The 23,104-nt window shown below is 38.4% G+C and overlaps 1 protein-coding gene across 1 annotated transcript in view; it reads left to right on the top strand.

Moving 5' to 3' along the window:
* The window catches only part of Zc3h6 (zinc finger CCCH-type containing 6), a 61,112-nt gene that overhangs the window by 24,284 nt on the left and 13,724 nt on the right, over window positions 1-23,104 (top strand). The window contains exons 4-7 of the mRNA XM_041670633.1: window positions 9,090-9,354; window positions 11,128-11,264; window positions 19,932-20,048; window positions 20,627-20,738. Of these exons, the coding sequence (XP_041526567.1) occupies window positions 9,090-9,354; window positions 11,128-11,264; window positions 19,932-20,048; window positions 20,627-20,738 (631 nt within the window). The remainder of the gene's footprint in view (window positions 1-9,089; window positions 9,355-11,127; window positions 11,265-19,931; window positions 20,049-20,626; window positions 20,739-23,104) is intronic.

The following is a 23,104-nucleotide window of genomic DNA, read 5'->3' as shown; positions in this document are numbered from 1 at the left end:
CTTTGTCTCTCAAATCCTAGGATTAAAGTGTGTGCCACCACTCCCTGGCCTGTATGGCTGACTAGCATGGCTGCTTTGCCCTCTGATCTTCAGGCAAGCTTTATTTATTAAAACACAAATACTATACCACTTCACTTTTGTTCTTTTGAATTTGGCTTGTTTTAGCATGTTTTCAGGATTCATTCATGTTGAGCATATATTAAAATTTTATTCTTTTTAAGACTAAACAACACTCCATTGTTGTATAAGCTACATTTTTGCTTATCTGCTCATCGGTTGAGGGACCCTTGGATTGTTTGTGCTTTTTGACTGTTGTGAATAGTTTATGAAAATGGGTATAAAATTGTCTTCAAAACCTTTCATTTGTTTTCTTGAAGTATATGCCTAATAGTGAAATGATTGGTCGTTCTCTTAACTTTCTGAGAAAGCTCTAAGCTGCTCTCACAGACTGTACTATTTCACATTCCCATTCGGGAAGCCTGAGCCATCTTCTCTGTATCCTTGCCTGTTCTTCTCTGTTTTCCTTGGCTGTGGGGAGTAGAAAATGGGTGTTCAAGTGGTATTCATTGGTTTTTTAAAACTTCCTTTTGAGGCCGGGCAGTGGTGGCCCACGCCTTTTATCCCAGCACTCGGGAGGCAGAGGCAGGTGGATCTCTGTGAGTTCAAAGCCAGCCTGGTCTACAAGAGCTAAGAGCTAATTCCAGGACAGGCTCTAAAACTACAGTGAAACCCTGTCTCAATAAACCAAAAAAAAAAAAAATTCCTTTTAAAGGTGTAAAATACAAGTTTAAGTTGCACATTTTTTGAAAGTCTTTTTGTCATACTAATGTATGTTTGTCAGATACATGCTACAAACTCCTGTCTTTGAGATAAAGAATGCATTTTAATGCATTTTATATCAAGTTACTGGCACTGGTGTTTGTCTGGATCACATATTAGACAAGGCTAAAAGTCCCCATTTAAGGTCCTAGCAGGGTTGGTTTCCAATGGCAGCTATATGGAAGTGTCTGTTTAGGCTCCTTCCTCTCTGGTTTATAGATGGGCACCTTCTCACAGCTTTGCCCTCACATGGCCATGCTGCTGTGTACAGCAGCTCCTGGTGTCTCTGAACGCACAGATTATTCCTCGTTATAAGAACACCAGTCAAGCAGGGCAGTAGTGGTGCATGCCTAAATCCCAGGACTTGGGAGACAGGGCAGGTGGATCTCTGAATTCAAGGCCACCCTGGTCTACAGAGTTCCAGGACAGCCAGGGCTACACAGAGAAATGCTGTCTTGAAAAGAACAGCAGACAAATGATATTAGAGGTTATTTTTAAGGCCACTCCCCAGATTAGGCCCCATTCTGAGCTGCTGTGCTAGAGCTTCTACACAGGAGCTTTTGGAGGGATACACTTCAGTCTATAGTGCACCTAGGCACATCACACTCAGCCTGCTTTCAAAGGGAGGTCATAACGAATTGTGAATTATGTGACAATGGCTCCTTTAAATGCAACAATCATTTGGAATGTTTGAAAAATGGAAGAGTGGTAGCACAGTTATCTAGCATGTTCTGGGTTCCATCCCCAGCACTAGAAAAAAAAAAAAGGCCACAACATTATACTTCTTTATTAAGTATTTGTACTGCATGAACAAAGTCCATATGTAAGTATTTCTTAATCTGATAGTATTAATCTCCTATAAATTTAGAAACCAGATTAGTTTGTTTGATTATCTCTCTTGTCCTTTTTTTTAAATTTCAATTTTATTATTTTGTGTGCATGCAGTGCCCCCAGAGGCCAGAAGAGGGCAGTGGATACCCTGGGTTTGGAGTTACAGATTATTTTAAATTGCTCTCTGGGTGGTTGAGGTAGAACACTGGTCCTCTGGAAAAGTAGCCAGTGATATTATCCGTTGAGCCATGTCTCCAGCCCCATATTCTTTTGTGTGTGTGTGTACAAATGTCTAAGTATTGCAGATGCATTTGCACTTGTGTGTATACATGTGAAAGCCAAAAGACAACCTTGACTGTCATTCTCAGTCACTATTACCTTGCTTTTTGTTTGTTTCTGTTTCTTTGAAGATTTGTTTTAATGATGTGTAGGTGGAGGGGGAATAATAGTATGTGTACTTGTGCAGCGGCCCTTGAAGGCTAGAAGTGTTAGAACTCCGGGACTGGAGTTCCTGGTAGTGTGAGTTGCTTAACCTGAGTTCTAGGAATCAAACTCAAGGCCTCAGGAAGGGCAGTATGCAGTCTTAACCACTGAGCATCTCTCTAGCCCTACTCTCCTTGATTCTTGAGAAAACGTCTTTCATATAGCCTGTTGTCAAATGGGTTAGACTAGCTAGCCCATGAGTTTTGAGAATCTACTTGTCTCTGCCTCTCCAGCACTGGTATTACCCTGCCCAGCATTTTAAATGAGTTGTGGGGGAATGAACTCTGTTCTCTGCTTGCAAAGCAAGCACTTTACCAGATGAGCTAGTATTCCAGGCCCTGTTGGCCTTCTTTATAGTTGGTGTTGCTAAATGACTAAAATGTTTAAGTCATCTTATTTTAAAATTTTTAAACCATAGTTAATAATTTTATCTAACTGTGCAAATATTAGAATTAATACCACATAACTAGGTGGTGGTGACATGGCACCCAGCACCAGGGAAGGATAGAGGTAGGCAGAACTCTGTGAGTTTGAGCCAGTCTGGACTATAGAGACACTTTTAAGGCAGACAGGGTGGTTACACAGAGAAACTCTGTCTCAAAACAAAAACAAAACAAAACAAAAAACATAAAATAAATAAGTAAATAAAAAGAATTCATACCACACCACATTTAAAGTGCAGTAAGCTAATAGCAAGGTATGGTCTTTGCTTTTTCTTAGTCTTCAAGTAATAATTCTATGGAACTTTTCTTGTTTTATTAAAAAGCTGACAAGATATTTTAGAACTAATTATAAAGTACTTGAATGAAAGATTTAAATGAATATTATCATTAATTAAACTTCTAGTACTAAATTATATACCGTTTTTCGTGCTTTAATAAGGATGCAATGAAATTAATGTCTCTTATAAGCAGCTTTTTAATAAGCAATTTTTTCACTCAGTGTTACTTCACTATTAGAGAAACCTCTCTTTGTGAAAGACGTCAGATATGAGTTTTTGCAAAAATTTTACATTTTATTGTATACATCATTTGTAAGAACATTTTCACACAAGTGTATAATGTATACTTAAGATACTCCCCGCCATACTCCCACCTTTGCCTTCCTCACCCTCCGTGTTTAGTCCACTGAAAACAGGTTTCATTTCTACTTCCATGGCATGTGTACACATGATTTTATGTGTCTATATAAAGTCTAAGACACAAAGAAAACACAGTATTTGTCTTTCTGAAATTGGCTTGATTATCTTAATATGATAATCTCCAGTTACATACATTTTCCTACAAATGCCTGAAAAACACGGTCTATTTCTCTGCTAATGGCTACCTAGGCTTGTTCCATAACGTAGCTAATGTGCAGTGCTGCAGTAGACATGGATGTGTGAGTATCTCTGTGATACACTGATTCAGACTCCATTGGGTAAGTAGTCTGTGCCATCTTCATCATCAACATCATCGTTATTGTTATAGCTTAGCATTGCTTTCATTATTCAGAGTCCCATATTTCTTTATGAATTTTAAGATTTTTTCAGCTTCTGTGAAGTAGGTATTGTTATTTTGATGGTGATTGCCTTGAATTTGTAGATTGTTTTTGATAAGATAGCCTTTTCATTCTTCTAATCCATGATGGGAATTATTCCCATCTTCTAGTATCTTCTTCAGTTTCTTTATCCAGCATTTAAGTTTTCATTATTGAGTACTGTAGTTGGATTTTTCTTTTCGGACTGCCAGCTCACAAATGGCACAGAGACTTATTATTAATTGTGAAAGCTCGGTCTTAACGTAGGTTTATTATTAACTAGTTATTGTTACTTAAATTAACCCATATCTTTAATCTATGTTCTTCCATGAGGCTTATTACCTCATCTCAGCTTCCTCTGCATCTGGCTGGCAATCCTGCCTTTGTTCTTCCTAGACTTTTCTCGGCTCAGACGTCTGTCCTATATGCTCCTTCCTAACTATTGGCTGGTCAGCTTTTTATTGCACCAGTCACAGCAACACATCTTCACACAGTGTACAAATATCCCACAACAGGGTACTTCTTACTTCCTTAGCTAGATTTATTCTAAGTATTGGCTTCTAAGAAAATAATTACGAAAGGGATTGTTTTTCTGGTTTCATCTTCAACATGTTTGATATTGGTATAAAGGGCGGCTACTGATTTTTGTGTTAATTTCATAACTTGCTATGCTACTTTTCTGAAACTGTTTATCAGATCTGAGAGTTTGTGGATGGAGTTTTCAGGGTCTCTAATGTATAGAACCCTATCACCTGTGAATAAAGAGGCTTTTACTTCTTTGTCCTATGTATCTTTTATTTTCTTCTTTGTCTTATTGCTCTAGCTAAGACTTCATGCATTATATTGGATAGGAGTGGAGACTGAACATTTTTTTTTTTTGGTTTTTTGAGACTGGGTTTCTCTGTGGTTTTGGAGCCTGTCCTGGAACTAGCTCTGTAGACCAGGCTGGTCTCGAACTCACAGAGATCTGCCTGCCTCTGCCTCCCAAGTGCTGGGATTAAAGGCGTGCGCCACCACCGCCCGGCTGAGACTGAACATTTTTGTCTTGTTCCTAATTTTAATAATCTTAGACCTGCCTGCCTCTGACTCTGCAGGGGATTAAAGATATATGCCTCCACACCCACCATACAATGGTTTAAATTGTCAATTTGACACAATCAGAGAGTTTTAGTGATTATCTGGATTAGGTTAGCTTTTAGGGGATTTTCTTAGTAGGTTGAATTGAGGTTGGGAAGACCCACCCTAAATGAGGGCAGCGTCATTTCATGGACATGATGAGTGAAATGGAAAGGAAAGAACAAGCTGAACGCTAGAAGCATGTATGTATTCATTCATTGATCCACTCATTCATTCATTCTTATGCTCTCTGGTCCTCACTATGGAGGTGATATGACCAACACCCTGGAGCTCCTGTGAATTCCCTGCTATGATAGCCTATGACCTGAAACTGTGAGCTGAAACAAACCCTGAATTGTTTGTGTCAGGGTGTTTTTATCATAGTAACAGGAAACAAAACTAGGACACATACATTTTAATGTGTTATGTTATAATTTAGTTCAGTTTTAGTAATTTTAAAATTTCTGTTCTGAGGCACTGGATAACTCATTCATCATTCAGGAGTGTGGTTTTCAATAATCATGAATTTGTATATAGTTTCTCTTGTTGATTTCTAGTTTTATTCCATTATGCTCAAATAGAGTACAGGAATTATTTCAATTTTCCTGTGTTTGTTAAGATTTGGTTTATTCACTAGTCTGGTTCATGGGGACTTACAGAGTCTGAACCAACAATCAGGAAACCTGCATGGGACCTACTTAGGCCTTCTGCATATATGTGGCAATTGTGTAGATTGGTCTGTATGTGGGACTCCCGGCAATGGGAGCATAGCTGTCCCCGGTGTTTTGACTGGCTATTAGGAACCTATTCCTCATGCTGAATTGTCTTGTACAGCCTGAATACGGGGGGCAGGGAACTTGGTTTTGTGGTAGCTTGATTCCCATGCTTTGCTGAAGCCCATGGGAGACCTGTCCCTTTCTGAGTGATTATGAAGGAGGGGTAGATTGGGAGGAGCAGAATGGAGGAAAGGAGAGAGAATGGAGGGAAAGGAGGCAGGGGAAGATGTGGTTAGAATAAAATAAATAAATTAATAAACAAGACTTGGTTTATGTTCTTTTACATAATTTATTTTGGAAAAAAATCTATCAGCTGCTGAAGAGAATATGTATTTTGCTATGTTTGGATGAGGTGTACTGTAGTTGTCTTAGGTCCATTTGATTTATGATGTAAACTCAAATGTTTCTTTTTCTTGTCACAATGACCTGTCTACTGATGAGAGTAGAGTATTAAAGTCACTCACGATTATTGTGTTGAGGTGAATCTTACATCCCTACATCTAGTAGCATTTGTTTTATAAAATGAAGTTCACCTGTGCTTGGTGTGTATACCTTTAGAATCGTGATACCCTTTTCATGGGTTTCCCTTAATCAGTAAGAAATGGCCTTCTCTCTATCTTCTTATTTTTGTGTGACATCTATTTGATCAGATATTAAAACAGTAGTAACTGCATATTTCCTATTTCTATTTTCTTAAAACCTTTTTAATCCCTTTACTCTAAGATTGTATATGTCTGACTTTTTTTACAAAATTTTTTACATATTTTTGAATTTTTTCCTTTTATTGAAAATAGATTCTCAGACTGGGAATGGTGGCACAGCTTTTAATCACAGTACCTGGGAAGCAGAGGCAGACGGAACACTGTGAGCTCAAGGCCAGCTTGGTCTACAGAAAAGTTTCAGGACAGCCAGAGCTGTTACACAGAGAAACCCTGTCTAAATAGAACAAAATGAGGAAGAGGAATGGGAAAAAATGTATAGCTCAATAAAAACAATAATTAAAGAAGAAAACAAAAAAGAAAATATATTCTTTTCTCATAGCCTGATTACCATTTCCCCTCCCTCTATTCCTCCTAGTTCCTTTTATATCTCCTCCCATCCAGATCCACTCCCTTTCTAGAAATTCTAGTTATTTCAGAAAATATCAGACTTCTAGGAAAGAACAACAAACATGACAAAATAAAATATAAAACAAAACCATCACGTTGAGTCTGTACAAGGTAACCCAACAGAAGGAAAAGAGCCGCAAGAGGAGGCACAAGAATCAGAGACCCACTTATTTTCTAGGACACACTCAGGCGTCCTATAAAAACACTGAGCTGAAAACTAATATATAAGCAGAGGATCTAGTATAGACCTGTGCGTGCTGCTTCAGTTTATATGAGCCTTGCTCAGTTGATTTAGAGGTCTTTGTCCTCCTGGTGTCCTCCATCCCCTCTGGATTTTTTTTTTTAAGATTTATTGATTGATTGACTGATTGGTTTTTTCGTGATAGTATTTCTCTGTGTAGCTTTGGAGCCTGTCCTGGAACTCACTCTGTAGACCAGGCTGGCCTCAAACTCACAGATCTGCCTGTCTCTGCCTCCTGAGTGCTGGGATTAAAGATGTCCACCACTGCTGCCCATCTGGATTTATTTATTTTTTCTGTGCATTGGTATTTTATCTGCACGTATGTCTGTGTGAGGGTGCAAGATCCCCTAGAACTAGAGTTACAGTCTGTTGTGAGTTCCAAAGACTCTCTGTGTAATGTCTGGCTATGCATCTCTATATCTGTTCCTGTCCACTGCAGAAGGAAGTTTCTCTGATGATGACTGAATAAAGCACTGATCCACGAGCATAACAGAGTATCATTAGGAGTCATTGTACTGGATAGTTTTTTGTTTTGTTTGGCTTTGTTTTTAAGCTAGTAGTGTTTGGTTTTACCTTAGGTCTCTGGTTCTTAGTCTCCCAAGCATTGTTGGATGTGGGCCTTAAGTCAAATCAGACATTGGTAGACTGTTTGCTGCCACTGTTGTCCTAGTAAATCCTGCAGGCAGGACAGACCATAGGTCAAAGTTTTTGTGGCTAGGTTTCTCTTTTGGTAGCTTGCAGAGTACCTTCCTGCACCAAAGACACTAGAACATAGAGATGAAGGCTCCATGTTGGCACCAGCTTGACTTCTCATTCATGCTCAATGAGTTGTATTTGTGTTGTCTTTGGCAGTGGGGCCCTGCTGTTAGGTGGCAGAGAGAACCCATCGTCTTAGCAACAGCCTGGGTTTGAGGATTTCCACTGGACCTCTTTGACCAACAACTCAATTGAATGCAACCCAGTTCCAATACTGGAAGCATTGTTTGGTGACAAGAGATGGCCAGTAGGGACTCTGTCTCCCTTATTTTTAGGATACCTCATTAGGATAATCTTCATATATTTTAGGAAGTTTCCAGTGGACTAGGGTTCCATATCATCCCTCAAATGTCCCTCAGTTCCAGCTGTCTCTTCCTGAAATTCCTTCCTTAACCTTATCTCCCCTCTGATCCTCTCATTCTGTCTCCAGTCACCTGAAGTCCACTCCTATTCTATTTAATCTTTAATTTTTTATATATGCATATTTTTGTATTATCCCTAAGCTGCTTTACTATTTTCTTTAATTTTAGAAAGGACTTTCATAGTGTTGCAGCTGTAAGGTGAAGGGTTTCCCCAAAGCAAGTGTTACAGCTCTGTTTCAATCCGTATGATATCTTAATATTTCAACTAGAAATGTAATTCTAATATTTTTAAATGTATATAACATTACAATAAAAACGCTGGCAGTCTGGAGCAAAGGAATACCACAAAGTCAAACCACACAATATACCTCACTCAAGAGATTTGTTGGGAAAGACACATGAGACTGGTTGTTTCTGCTTGGATGAAAAGCAGCAAAGAACTGAGCTGGAGGTAGGCTTTATATAGAGAGTGGAGTTCTTGGGAGTGGAGCTTCTCAGAATGGTGATTTCCAGCATAGGGATTGGTGTGATTTCACGTCTTGATCTTGGGGTAAGCTCAGGGATTGGTGGTTTTTTGAGCTTAGGGATAGGTGGAATTTCAAACCCAAGAATTGAGCTCAGGCTTTCTACTTGGTGTAAAAAGAGCAGAGTTTGACTGCCTGTATCTGGAGGGGCTGGTTCTGTAGGTTGATCCTGAGAGTTGGAGATCCTCAGAGGTGGGGTCTGGCCACTCCATGCCTCGAGGAGCTTAGACCTTTTTCTTTGGAAAATGGTCTTATATATGAGAGCATGGATTTGAAAATAGCTGTATGCCTATAACTATTGAGACACAGACATGGAAAATAAAATCTAAAGAATAAAAAGTACAATGTTTTTGTACAGAAAGTACAATAAAGAGGTGGCATTTAGTGTACTGAATGTAGTGTTAAATATATTCATAAGGAAATACTAATGTAGTCAGAACTAATAACTGGCTTCTATCCTTTGTTCTCCCAACTTCTGGGGGAAATGATACTCTTGCTATCAGTTACTATTATTAGTTGAACATTTCTGATAATGATTGTCCATTTTTACCTAGCATGGACATATATCAGGAAGTTACATGACATCAAAGAAGAGTCAACATAACAAAAAATTCAACAGTAAAGAATATGCTGAGTCTAGTTTCTATAGTGATGACAACTTTGGTAACTACAGTGATGACAACTTTGGTAATTACAACCACGAGGGAGAAGAAGACTTTTCCAGTCAACTGAAGTACTATAGACAATCTCAGGAATCTTCGGGTTCATCATTTTCTAAAGAATCAGGGAAAAAACAGAGAACTAAAGGAAGCCCACCAGGTGAGTTTAAAGTTAACCTGTCTTAGAATATGAGAACTGTATAGGTTTATAATAACAAATTTCTTAGTTCCTTTTCAAGAATAAATCTAATGTTTTTAAAAAGGGAGATAGCTTTTAAAAAGGGTGTGGTTGTGCATGTCTTTAATCCCAGCACCATGGAGGCAGAGGCAGGAGAATATATGTGAATTCAGTGTCAGCTTTGTCTACATAGTGAGCTCTGATCAACCAGAACTACATAGAGACCCAGTCTAAAAACAAAACAAAACAAAAAGAATGAATTATGAACCAGATGTGATTGCTTATGTTTATAATCCCAGCACTTGAGAAACTGAGATGGAAAGATCACTGGGGATTCTAGGCCAGCCTGGACTACAAGGTCAGACCCTGCCTCAAAAGAAAAACAAACTAAAATAATCAATTATGAAAAACAAATTTCCACAATTTAAAAACATAGCCATACACAGACGTTTGAATCCATATGTCAAGTTGACATCTGAAAAGTTGATAGGCCAATATTTTTATAACTGTACTTTTCAGCACGTAAAAGTGCACATTCTCTAAATTCCTGTCAGCACAAATCCTTATAGTTTTGAGATAAATACAAGTGTGTTCTCTATTTGCTATTTAATTTTTTTATTTTTAAATTTGTTATTTTTAAGTGTGTGTGTGTGTGTGTGTGTGTGTGCGCGCGCACATGTGCACAGGAGTTCAGGTGCCCACAAAGGCCAGAAGAGGGATCAGATCCTCTGGAGCTGAAGTTAAAGATGGTTGTGAGTTGCTTAATGTGGGTTCTGGGAACTGAATTCAGGTCTTCTGAAAGAGCAGTGCGTAGTTTTAACTGCTGAGCCATTTCGGTAGCCCTCTTGATTTCCTGTAACAAAGTGAAAGTTTTCACATATTTATTGGTTGCTTAATAGGTCATTAAAAAGCTTATTAGTTCTGTATAACTTTGATAAAATATTAAAGTTACATTGTATTGTAATTTGGTATCCTGTTTGTATTGTTTGTTTTCAGACAGAGTCTCACTGGGTAACCCTTCCTGTCCTGGAACTCATGGTAGTGCTCTTGCCTATGCCTCCCAAGTACCAATATACAATTTTTCAAATTGGACATCTTTTCAAATATTTTATTTTTTGCAATGCTGGAGAGTGAACCTAGGGTCTCATGTATGCCAGGCAAGCAGTCTACCAGTAAGCTGTATCCCTGGAGCACCCTTTTAGATACTTTTGTTGGGTACAACATCTTATTGTGTAGTCCAGTGTAGTCTCAAGCGTGTGTTCCTCTTACCTCAGCCTCTCGAGTGCTAGGATCAGCCTCTTTAATGCTAGGGATATACTTTAAAATCCCGTCATTTTCAAAAACAATGAATGAAGATATGTGTGTATATATAGAAACAAAATTATCAGTAGAAATCTGACTTGCTACAGATAAACTACTGATATATATATACATATATATATATATCTTAAAATATGGATACGATGGTTAGTTCACTTGTTAATCATCTTATTCTAAGATGGGGAGGGAAGAGACAAGAGTAGCTTTTCTAGACATGGATACTCTTAAGCCTTGCATCCTGTGCAGCTAACACCGCCATCTTCTGAGCAGGAAGCAACACTCAAAAGATAGAGCTGGGTTAACTTTCTCACTGGCTCTTAGGTGGAAAAGGATGATTCACTGTAGACTATTAAAGACAGATTGGTACTTGTAAGCTAATTGATGTTAGTTACACTACTTTTCTGTAATATTTGAAATACGTTTTAACTTTTTCAGGTACTGAATATCGAATTAAAAGTTTTAATACTAGTCATGGACATATTTTGCCGAAGAAAATCAAAAGAAAAGAACACCGTGGGGCAAGAGTGACTAAAGGCCCTAATGTCTTTTCAGGAATGGATGACTTTCAAGAGGTACTGAGAACTTATATGTAAGGCGGGGAAGACCTTTTTTTCATTTTTTTAAATCGCTTGGTTGCAAAGAATGCATTGTAACTATAATGCTACTATCTGAATCAATGAAAAATTTTCAGCTGAGATCCAAAGAATATGAATAAAATTCTTCCAAAAGAATTTACTATAAATTAATACATATTAGGCATGGTATTAATATATAGATACACATTTAAGAGACCTAGGAATAAAATGAGTGTATGTGAAAAGCCTCAAAATAAAATTGATATGTTTCCAAGCAAAAACATACCCCTATTCTGCCTTCGCTGTGCTTTCCTTTCTTAGAGGTCATTCTCCCCAATGCAAATAGCTATAACAGGGGAATATAGCTCAGTGGGCCAGGAAGGAAGGTGCTAGTAAGTTTGTCTAATTATCAGAGCTGAGAGCATTGAAAAGGGAAAAAAGGGTATATAAATGATCAGAAAGATGAACTTAAATACTTTTTATGTAACAGTTATTCAGCAAATACATGTTAGATTGAGTTGAATTTTTGTGCATGTATATTTCAGCAGCTCTGACTTGGAGTTATCCATTTCTGTATTCTATCACAGTTCTAGCTTTGATTCAGTTAGATGGAAGCAAGAGTGCTCTAATGTGCTCATTACATTTTATGTATTTTGTGCTCATGCATGAATATGTAGGGACAGCACAGACGGAGGTCAGAAGACAACCTGCTGCTTCTCTCCACCATGTGGGTCTCATAGGTCCTGGGATTTGGTGCAGGGGCCTCAACCAGCAGACTCTCTCATAGGCACCAGAATAGACTTTTAAAAACAGCAACCTTGGCCGGGCAGCTGCGGCTCATGCCTTTAATCCCAGCACTCGGGAGACAGAGGCAGGTGGATCTCTGTGAGTTTAAGGCCAGTCTGGTTTACAAGAACTAGTTCCAGGGCAGCTAGGGCTGTTACACAGAGAAACCCTGTCTCAAAAAACAAAAATCAAACAGACAAAAAAACCCAGAAACCTTGAGTAAACTACATGGTTATAGTTTGAAAATGCTTGCTTTGGGGCTAGAGAGAAGCCTTAGTGGTTAAGAGCACTTACTGCTATTGCAGAGAACACAGATTCAATTCACAGCACCTACATGGCAGCTCATAACCACCTATAACTCCAGTTCTAGGGGATCTGACATACTCTTCTGGCCTCTTCAGGCACCAGGCACACACATGATGAACATAAATACTGTAGGCAAGATATTCATACACAGAAAATAATAATACATCTTTAAAAAGAAATAAAAATGTTTGCTTTTTGATGGATATTTAGACAATGGGCTGAGGTTTCTTACTGTTTACTACTTAGAATACTATTTAAGGGTATATTCACAAGTTTGGTCTAAAAATAAAAACTGCCATAATGATATTTGTACCCATGTATTTATTGCTGTTTTATTCAATGGTAAAGAATTGAAGAATTGTGTGGTAATAGGGGCAGCGGAGCTGCGTCCCCAACACCCCGGCTGCCTGCCCGGCTAGCTTATGCCCCGAAATAATTACACGGACACTGTATTCCTCCAAACACTGCCTGGCCCTTCTCTTCTAGGCTAATTCTCACATATTAATTTAGCCCATTCTAATCATCTGTGTGTGGCACCCCAAGGTGCGCTTACCGGGAAGATTCTAGCCTAGTCCATCCTGGGTCGGAGCTTCATGCCGGGAGCGGGGTATGGCGTCTCTGCTGAGGCATCTGCTCCCGAGAGAGCAGAGCTGTGGAGTCTCTGACCTCACTTCCTCTTCCTCCCAGTGTTCTGTCCTGTTTTCTCCTCCCACCTATCCTCTAACCAATAAAATGGGCCAGGGCAGTGCCTTTATTAGCCAATGACCTTCCTCCATCATTTCCCCTTTTTCGGTTTAAACAAAAAAAAGGCTTTAACATAGCAAAATTACATATAACAAAACAGTTATCAAGTAAAAGTTACAATAATCTTTATCATAACTAAGGAAAACTATAACTAACTATTCTTAACTCCATCAAAGACTCCAGAAAGATATATTACCTAAGTAAACAAGAACTAAGAAACTTCAAACTCTAGAAATGACAAAGACATCTCGCTGTCTGGACAGTCACCCAAAGTTCTTTTGTACCGTTGGGGCATCCATCTTCAGCCTTCAGGCCCATAGTATCCAGCAGACATATTCATCAAGCAGGAAATTCCAAAGGCAGTCACTATCTGCTTGTCCTGAAGAATGTCTCGCAGACTCTCTCATGAATCAGGAACCCAGAAAGATCATCTCACATTTAGGCAAGTTCAGTAGTCCTCTCTCTGCGGGTTCTCTGTTTCCAGTTTATGCAATAGTCCAGGCAAGAACAGTTTCTTGCACAAATGGCTATCAAACTCCATAAGGATCCTCTTCGATGCCCATCTTCCTCTTGAAGTAGATTGGTGCTGCCAGGAGCAGAGTGTCTCATTGTCATGAAAAGTCCTAAGTTATTAAAATATTTTAAATGCCATATTCTGCAGCCTTTGAGAGATATGAAGAATGCCTATCTGAAATATATCTCTATATGTCTAGAAAATCTAACTAACATGACTACAAGCTTTACTATTATCGATGATTATCCATCAACAACCTATACTTCTTAATTATACAGTCCATATTTAAATGAACTACACTATCACAATACCTTAATCAAAATCAGAAACACTTATACATATAACAAAATTGACCTTAAATCTCTATCAATAAAGCAAAATCTATACTAATGTAAATTATTCATATCTATATCATATCCCCCTTTAAATGTAAAAGGACGTTTATAAACCATATGTGGGAACATGGACACAGTTTTTTCTCTCCAAACTGCTTCCTGCTGAATGGGGGCGTCGTTAATTAGGTCTTTCATGGTATAACCTGTGTGCTAATTTCATCTCAGTTGGCAGTTGAGCAAAGCAATTTTTTTAAGGCGTGCACAGGAACCATTCAGGAGGATGTGGTCCATCATACCAAATCAGAGTAGAAGAAATGAACAACGTCTCATCCTCTGTGAAAACAAAATAAGAAACTCCTTTCCAAAGTATCATATCCTTAGATCCAAATTCATAATATCTATGTTGGATTAGTTCAGCAGTATTTATAAATAAATATCTTTTAGCATCTGTTTCTCCTTCCTCAGCATTTAAACAATTCAAAGAGAGCATAATAGCATACAGTATCAAAATTCTCTGTGTATTTTCCATCTTTGTACGCTTTATTTTAACCTCTATTTTGTTTATTTTTACTTTCAACTCTTTGCTTTTTGAGACAGGTTCTCTGTATCTTTGACCTGAAGTAACTCTGTAGACCAGGCTGTCTTTGAACTCTCAGAGATCAGCCTGTCTCTGCCTCCCAGGCATTCGGGATTAAAGGTGTAAACTACTACACCTTGAACTCACAGAGAGCTGTTTGTCTCTGCCTTCTAGGCACTGGGATTAAAGGCGTGTGCTACTACACACAACAACTCTCTTCCTTTTTTTGTTTTTTACTTTAAGAACTTCAACTTTTAGTCTGCATATATTTTTAACACACTTTAAACCATTCAGAAATTTTCTGTCTTTGAATCTCTCTTTACTGTATATCTCTCTTTTTCTGACCACATGAATCTTTAATTTACCAAGCAATATCAGTAGGACTAAAGGCGTGGCTTTGCCAGCTAGATCCAGTCCATTCCTTAGCTTTCCAGCCTCATGGCTGAGGTACTGGCTGTAGCCAGCAAGTGAGCTACAACAGACAACACTCAAGTCCTCTCTCGGTAGCCGGCCCTCCTGCCTCAAATAGTCAGAGTTTGCCCTGGCAGGACGGCCCAGAAAGCCGGCATTTTTAAACGGCGCAGCTTTTTTCCTGTTATGGCTGAAAACCGAAAAGCATGTGTTCAGCTTTTCGTCAACACCGTTTAAGTGTTTCGTGGCAGGACCTCTTAATGAGCTGCAGGCTTTGCAGCTAAAGCTGAGTCAGGAAGCCTCTCTTAGATGAGGCGCTTGCTTGCCTCTAGCAAGCAGAGTAGAACCGAGAAATTGCTGCTACCAAGAAACCAGGCACAATGCTTTCATTTTGTTCTAGAATTACTTCCCAAGCTGTCTCAGGCTTTATGTGGAAGCAGTTGTCCACGTGGGCGCCATATGTGGTAATAGGGGCAGCGGAGCTGCGTCCCCAACACCCCGGCTGCCTGCCCGGCTAGCTTATGCCCCGAAATAATTACACGGACACTGTATTCCTCCAAACACTGCCTGGCCCTTCTCTTCTAGGCTAATTCTCACATATTAATTTAGCCCATTCTAATCATCTGTGTGTGGCACCCCAAGGTGCGCTTACCGGGAAGATTCTAGCCTAGTCCATCCTGGGTCGGAGCTTCATGCCGGGAGCGGGGTATGGCGTCTCTGCTGAGGCGTCTGCTCCCGAGAGAGCAGAGCTGTGGAGTCTCTGACCTCACTTCCTCTTCCTCCCAGTGTTCTGTCCTGTTTTCTCCTCCCACCTATCCTCTAACCAATAAAATGGGCCAGGGCAGTGCCTTTATTAGCCAATGACCTTCCTCCATCAGAATTGGAATCAACCTAGTTGCCCATCAACTGAAAATGGGTAATGAAAATTTGGATATAAAATTGATAATTTTCAATTCTAAAAATATGTAATCACAAAATTTTCAGGAAAATAGATGAACATAGAATATGTGATGTGAAACTAGCCCACAAAAATCTTAGAAACAAAAAAGTGTGTGTTCACCCTCATGTGTAGAATCTAGCCAATAGTCGCTGTGTACATGTGAACAAATGCACAGTGGGTACAGATGTAGAAAAGAGAACAAGAAAGGCTAGATAATAGGAGAGAGAGGGACTGAATGCCAGTAATGAACGCGAGCTATCAAAGGGCATATTCCCATGTTTCTCTAGTTCTAACTCTGTCATGGACTTTTCAGTTTACATGGTGGATGCGTGCATAATATATTTGGTAGTGAAAGTATAAAACCTAATGTGAAGCTCCACAGCTTCTCTTTCAAGTGACTACACTAACTCTTTAGAGCAGTGGTTCTCAACCTTCCTGATGCTGTGACTCTTTAACACAATTTCTTATGTTGTGTGATTCCCAACCATAAAATTATTTCCAATGTAATTTTACTACTCTTATAAATTGTAATGTCAGTATTTCTTTTGGAGATAGAGGTTTGCCAAAGGGATCATGACCCACAGGTTGAGAACCACTGGAAGGTTATTGAACTGTAAAAACTTTGGATCTGGTTAATTTCAGTGTGTGATTTTATTTGCAAGTTTTTTTTATAATAAGGTTTAAAAAAATTAAAAGTTTGTGCTGAAGAGATGGCTCAGCAGTTAAGAGCACTTGTGTTTATAGATGATCTTGGTTTTGTTCTTAGCACCCACATAGTGGCTCACAGCCATTCATAAATCCAGTTCCAGGGGATCTGCCACCCTGATTTGACATCAAGCACCAGACACTCACATGATAGATAGACATATATACAGGCAAAACAGTCATACATGAAAATAAACAGATATGAAAATCTTTTAAAGTTCATGACCAGATTAATTTGTAAGATGCAGTAATACCACCCTGATTTAGGGGATATCAGTCAACATTTCATGTATGAAAAGCTGTGAGCAGGTTAGGCATAAAGAGGCCTTTTTTACTTTGTTAATCCATTGTTCTCAGCTCTCCTTTCCTCACCTACTAGTGTTTAGTCAGCATCTCCTGTTCCATGGATAAGAGATTTCATATCATAGTTTTTGCTATTACTGTATCTGTTCATTTTCCTAGACATAAAATATTTCTAGAATGTGTTGCTTTTAAGTAAAGTAAACCTTTTATGTAAGTTTGCTCCATTCCTGATACTTATACAATAGGCCTAAAAATAATTCATTCTCAAAAAGGTTCCTGTCTGTTTCTACTTAACTCTGTAAAATGCAAGCATATAGTGTTAACTCTTTTTTAAAAAATATTTATTATGTATACAATATTCTGTCTGTGTGTATGCCTGCAGACCAGAAGAGGGCACCAGACCCCATTACAGATGGTTGTGAGCCACCATGTGGTTGCTGGGAATTGAACTCAGGACCTTTGGAAGAGCAGGCAATGCTCTTACCCTCTGAGCCACCTCTCCAGCCCATATAGTGTTAACTCTTGAGGATGCCTACAAACACTAACATTTTAAACACCTCTAGATGCAGGTGCTAACTGGTTTCTTTATTACTCAGTAGGGAAATCGAGATTAAAATTTATTATCAACTGTGTTAGTTAATTGACTGTAGTGAGAGAAACTGTACAAGCACATGTGTCAGTGTGTGTTCATGAATGGTGCACATGTGTCAGTGTGTGTTCATGAATGGTGCACATGTGTCAGTGTGTGTTCATGTACGGTGCACATGTGTCAGTGTGTGTTCATGTACGGTGCACATGTGTCAGTGTGTGTTCATGTACGGTGCACATGTGTCAGTGTGTGTTCATGTACGGTGCACATGTGTCAGTGTGTGTTCATGTACGGTGCACATGTGTCAGTGTGTGTTCATGAACGGTGCACATGTGTCAGTGTGTGTTCATGAACGGTGCACATGTGTCAGTGTGTGTTCATGTATGGTGCACATGTGTCCGTGTGTGTTCATGTACGGTGCACATGTGTCAGTGTGTGTTCATGAATGGTGCACATGTGTCAGTGTGTGTTCATGTACGGTGCACATGTGTCAGTGTGTGTTCATGAACGGTGCACATGTGTCAGTGTGTGTTCATGTACGGTGCACATGTGTCAGTGTGTGTTCATGAAAGGTGCACATGTGTCAGTGTGTGTTCATGAATGGTGCACATGTGGTTGTGTTGCTCAATAGCTGCGCACCTTCTTCGAGACAGGGTCCCTCATTAGGTTGGCTGACTGGTCAGAGAATCTGCCTGTGTCTACCTTCCTAACACTGGGATTACAGACACAAATCACCATGTCTGACTTTTTAATGTAGGTTCTGGGGCTTAAACATAGGCTCTAATGTTTGTCTCATTCACTGTACTGACTGTACTAATCTCCCCAGCCCAGAGATACTTATGATTCTATGTTGTGTGATATTTTACTCTTTTGGATTTTTGAGGGGCCTGCCACCCAGTTCCTAAATAAATGGCACTCAGAGGCTTATTCTTAATTATAATTACCTGACCCTAGCTTGGCTTGTTTCTAACCAAACTTTTCTTAACTTATATTAGCCCGTCTACCTTTTACCTCTGGGCTCTTATCTTTCTTACATCTGTATGTCTTACTTTCTTACTCTGTGGCTGGCTGTGTTGCTGAGTGGCTCCCCCTAATTCCTTCCTCCCCTTGTTCTCTTGCTGCTCCTTCTTGCTTCCCAGATTTTTCCTTCTACTTATACTCTGCCTTTCATCCCCACCTATCCTTGTTCCTGCCTCACCATTGGCCATTCATTTCTTTATTAGACCATCAGGTGTTTTAGACAGACACAGTAACAGTTTCACAGAGTTAAGCAAATGCAATGTAAACAAAAGTAACACACCTTAACATAATATTCCCCAACAATTAATTGTAGGTACATGCAAAAGCCCAAGGGAAAGGGGAAACTAATCAAATGAGAAAGAATAATAGTTACTGGGTTCATATTATGTTCAAGGCATAGTTCATACTTGAAAAGCATTATTATATAAAATTTGTGATTGTGTATCATTATAGTTAGCCTGCTTCAGTGATATATTCTGCCTCCTTATTCCATCTTATACTTAGGACCGAAGTTGAATAGTAAGTGGGAACTACAGAAGTTGCTTCTTCACTTAATGTACTTCTTTCTCTTCCCTTAAATTTGAAGGTAACTTGTGACTTCTGTTCTTTCTTCTCTCAGGAAGTGCACAGAAACCACACTGTACAAAACCTTTCATCCCAGCATCTGAACACATGCACTGAACTGGGAAGACAAATCACTTTAGTCATTACCTTTGCTTTTCTTACTGGAAATTAGGTCAGGTTTTTGTTCCATAAAGGATTGTGAGCATTTCTTGTATTCTAAAGTTCTTTCTGTTACGTGATTTCATTATGACTGCATGATATTCTACCACCTTAATGTAGCTTAGCATAGCTGATTGAGATCCTAGTTTTGTCTATGTTCAGTGTTTCCAGTGGCAAGTGATTTTGCAATAATTACAGTAAATAAATTTTTGTGTGTGCTTCCCTATTCTTAGACTAATTCTGAAAATTTAAAATTCTGTATTTAACAATTATGTATTTGCTTATTTTTTTTTTGGTGCTGGGGATTGACCTGGACCTTGTGCAATGCTAGGCAGGTACTGAAATGCTGAGCTGCAGCCTTGGCGTCAGGGTGGGTGTTTTAAAGTTGCTGATAATGTTTCTGTCAGCAATTCATAGGAGTCTATATTTTATAGTACCTTTACCCAACCTGAGAATTATTATGAAATTTCAAGCCTTTTATAATCTTATTTTTAAAATTTATCTTTAAAAGGAAAAAGGTTTCCTTGCAGCCAGTTGTAGCAGTAAACAAGACTACCAGAAGCATTTCTCTCTAGTTAAGCTAGTAGACTCAGAATGTCTAATCTAGATTACTATTAATAGTTAATTTATACTGCTTTCCAGATCCATGTAAGTATGTTTAATATGTATTGGTATTTCATATCTTACATTTCAGTGAATCTTTTCTTGCAGTACAATAAGCCAGGGAAAAAGTGGAAAGTTATGACTCAGGAGTTTATTAACCAGCACACAGTGGAACACAAAGGAAAACAGATCTGTAAATACTTCTTGGAAGGGAGGTGTATTAAGGTAAGTGTTACCGTAAAGAGTATGATAGAGCACTCTAACTTTCAAAGTAATATTTAGAATTTAGTCCTTTGAGGAGTGGATATTTTCTTTTACTGCTCAGATAGCTGCAATAACGCTAGATATTTAAGATGTACCTTGCATGAAATTACTGTATATACAAACTCATTTAATTATATTCTGGGACAGCAACAAAGAAAGGGAAGAAAACAAATTTCACTTGGTTTGTGACAGATAGCATTGTGGCTCTCTGGCAGTGTGACAGAAAGCATTCATGGTCTGGCTGGAGCACGGCGTTTACTCCTAGGGATGCACTGCTTAGCTGCTACTGTTAGCTCCGATGTAGGCATGACACCAAGAGGTCAAATAAGTTCCTATGCCACGTCTAGAAATGGTGGGTGCTGGTGGGACACTGGCAGAGTCCTGAGGCCACATACACTGCTTGGGCAGGACTTGAGAGAGATTATCTACATCCTTGTAGCTCAGTATTTAACACTAAGGATAATGACTAGAATCCCACCGTGGATACATGGCAAGAATAGATCTGAATTCTTCCTTTCTGTTTTCTTTTGTTTAAACAGGGAGATCATTGTAAATTTGATCATGATGCAGAATTGGAGAAGAAAAAGGAGATCTGCAAATACTATTTACAGGGATATTGTACCAAAGGAGAAAACTGCATTTATATGCATGATATCCTTTATAGAAATGTGTATCAACTAACATACTGATATTTCATCATTGTGGTTTTTAAAAAATCATAAATACAATCTAAAAATCTTAGCTTGGTTTTTATATTTAAAGTGACACATTATATAAACCCAGTATTGTCATCCTCTGTACTTCAAACATGCTAAAGTGCTCAGGAATATAGGAAAAGCATTTCTTTATAACCCAGGGGAATAGAAAACCTTATTATGGCTCAAAACCAGAGTCAATAAGGGAAAAGACTAAAAATGTGACTGCAAGCATTTAAATTTTACAACAAAAATCTCCAAGCTAAGTAAACACATTAAAACATGGGAAATTATATAAAAAGTATATGAGTTTTATAAATTCTGTGAGAGTTTCCTAAAAATTGAGAAGAGGGGGAGCAGGAAAGACAGATAATTCACAGAAAAAGAACTGGTCAAAAATCAAATGGAAGGATGTTTTATCTTGTTCACAGTAAGAGGAATACAATTAAAACCACACCAAGATAACAGCCATCAGATGTACACATATACACACACACAGACACAAACAATTTGTTTGTTATTAGCAAGGCTATGAGAAAAGAGACACACTAGAATTTTCTTGATGAGAAGGTCACAGTAGCACACCTTTATCTATTGTGCTGTTTGTCCTCCAAAAGAGTGTATTTGAGTCGGTTTTGGCGGCACACGCCTTTAATCCCAGCACTCCAGAGGCATAGCCAGGCAGATCTCTGTGAGTTTAAGACCAACCTGACCCATAGATTGGGTTCCAGGGCAGCCAGGGCTACACAAAGAAATCCTATCTCGAACCCTACCTCCCCAAGAGTGTATTTGATAATCTGACAAATACACCTCATTTCTTTGTTAAAATATAATTTGTTTTGGTCAAGAAAATACAAGTATATTGTTTTCAGATTTGATAGCATTTTTTAGAAACTGAATATCAAATTCTGTTTTTAAAAGTTTCTACTCGGTTCTTAGGGTCTCATTTCACTTGTAAATAAATGGTATTTTAGTTCAGTAACTTTTGTTATATTTCATTATAGTTTTTGATTATTCTGGGGGGTTGTTTCCTTGTTTTCTGTTTTTGAGACAGAGTTTCACTATATAGCCCAGACTGACTTTACACTCACCTTATTGCCCAAGGCAGCCTTGAATTCTCTTGGCCTTGTGGGATTGCAAATGTATGTCACCATGACTTTTATAATTTTAATTATTTTCAGTATACCTTTACAGTAATGTTTAATAGTAGTGATTGAGGCAGACAAAATATTTGTCTTAACATAGTTTTTTTAAAAAAATCAAAATAAGTAAAAAAATCAAAATAAGTATATTTTACAAAGATTTTTATTAATTTAAAAAAAGGAATTTGAATTTTATTAGTGTTTTTTGCATTAGCCAAAATTAGTCTTGTGTTTTTTCTCCCTTGAGTTTATCCTTCTCTTTGTTTTAGGTTTTATTGTTGTTGTTGTCTCTTTTGAGACATTATGTTGCCCTAGAACTCAAGAGGGATGTGGACCATTCCAGCCTTGAATTCACAAAGACCCACCTGTCTGTGCCCCCAAGACTGGGATAAAAGGAGTAGACCACCATGCCTGAGATGCAAGATAGCTTTAATGCCACATAGGTATTCCCAAATGCCTGCCACCCAAATGGTACATTTCCACTATACATCTGAATTTTGTATTTTCTTTAGAAATTTGTCTCTAAAACTTCAAGTAAAACTAGTCTGTGGCTTTAATTGTTGGGATTTTTATTTTTAACATAACATATTCAATTCCCTTTCTTTTCTTTATAGATAAAATGTTTTCTTACACATTTTTGTTCTCTATAATATGTAATCATTGGAAAAGAATGACACCTATATATATTAAAATCAATACCCTTTCATAATGACTAGAAATGGTTTTCTTTTAAAAGTACATCTGTTTTAGTACATCTCTTAACCCTCATCAGAGTTTCTATTTGCAGTAAATGATGGTTAACACAGACCCACAGCCATCCAGGGCAGAGAATAAAACTGGTATGCTAGACCTAAATAGGACATGTATGTCACCATCCCACCCTTCTGAGAATGGGTAGAACTGTAGGTGAATTTTTTTTGTTCCTCCTGCCAGCTCCCAAATCATGACACTTACTATTAATTATAAAAACTCGGCTGTTAGCTTATGTTTGTTTCTAAGTAGTTCGTATAACTTAAATTAACCCATTTCTTTTCATTTACTTTCTGCCTCTTAGCTTTATTACTGTAGTGGCATTTCATTTATATTTTAATAAATAAAGCTTGCCTGAAGATCAGAGAGTAAAACAGCCCCACTAGTCAGCCTTACAGAGCAGACAGTGGTAACACACCTTTAGTTCCTA

The sequence above is a fragment of the Microtus oregoni genome, unplaced genomic scaffold (genome assembly GCF_018167655.1).
Source record: "Microtus oregoni isolate MIOR12 unplaced genomic scaffold, Mior012 000020F_ref0000438, whole genome shotgun sequence".
Classification (NCBI taxonomy): Eukaryota; Metazoa; Chordata; class Mammalia; order Rodentia; family Cricetidae; genus Microtus; species Microtus oregoni.
Note: the sequence above shows the minus strand (reverse complement) of the source record. Positions and strands in the feature narration are given on the sequence as shown.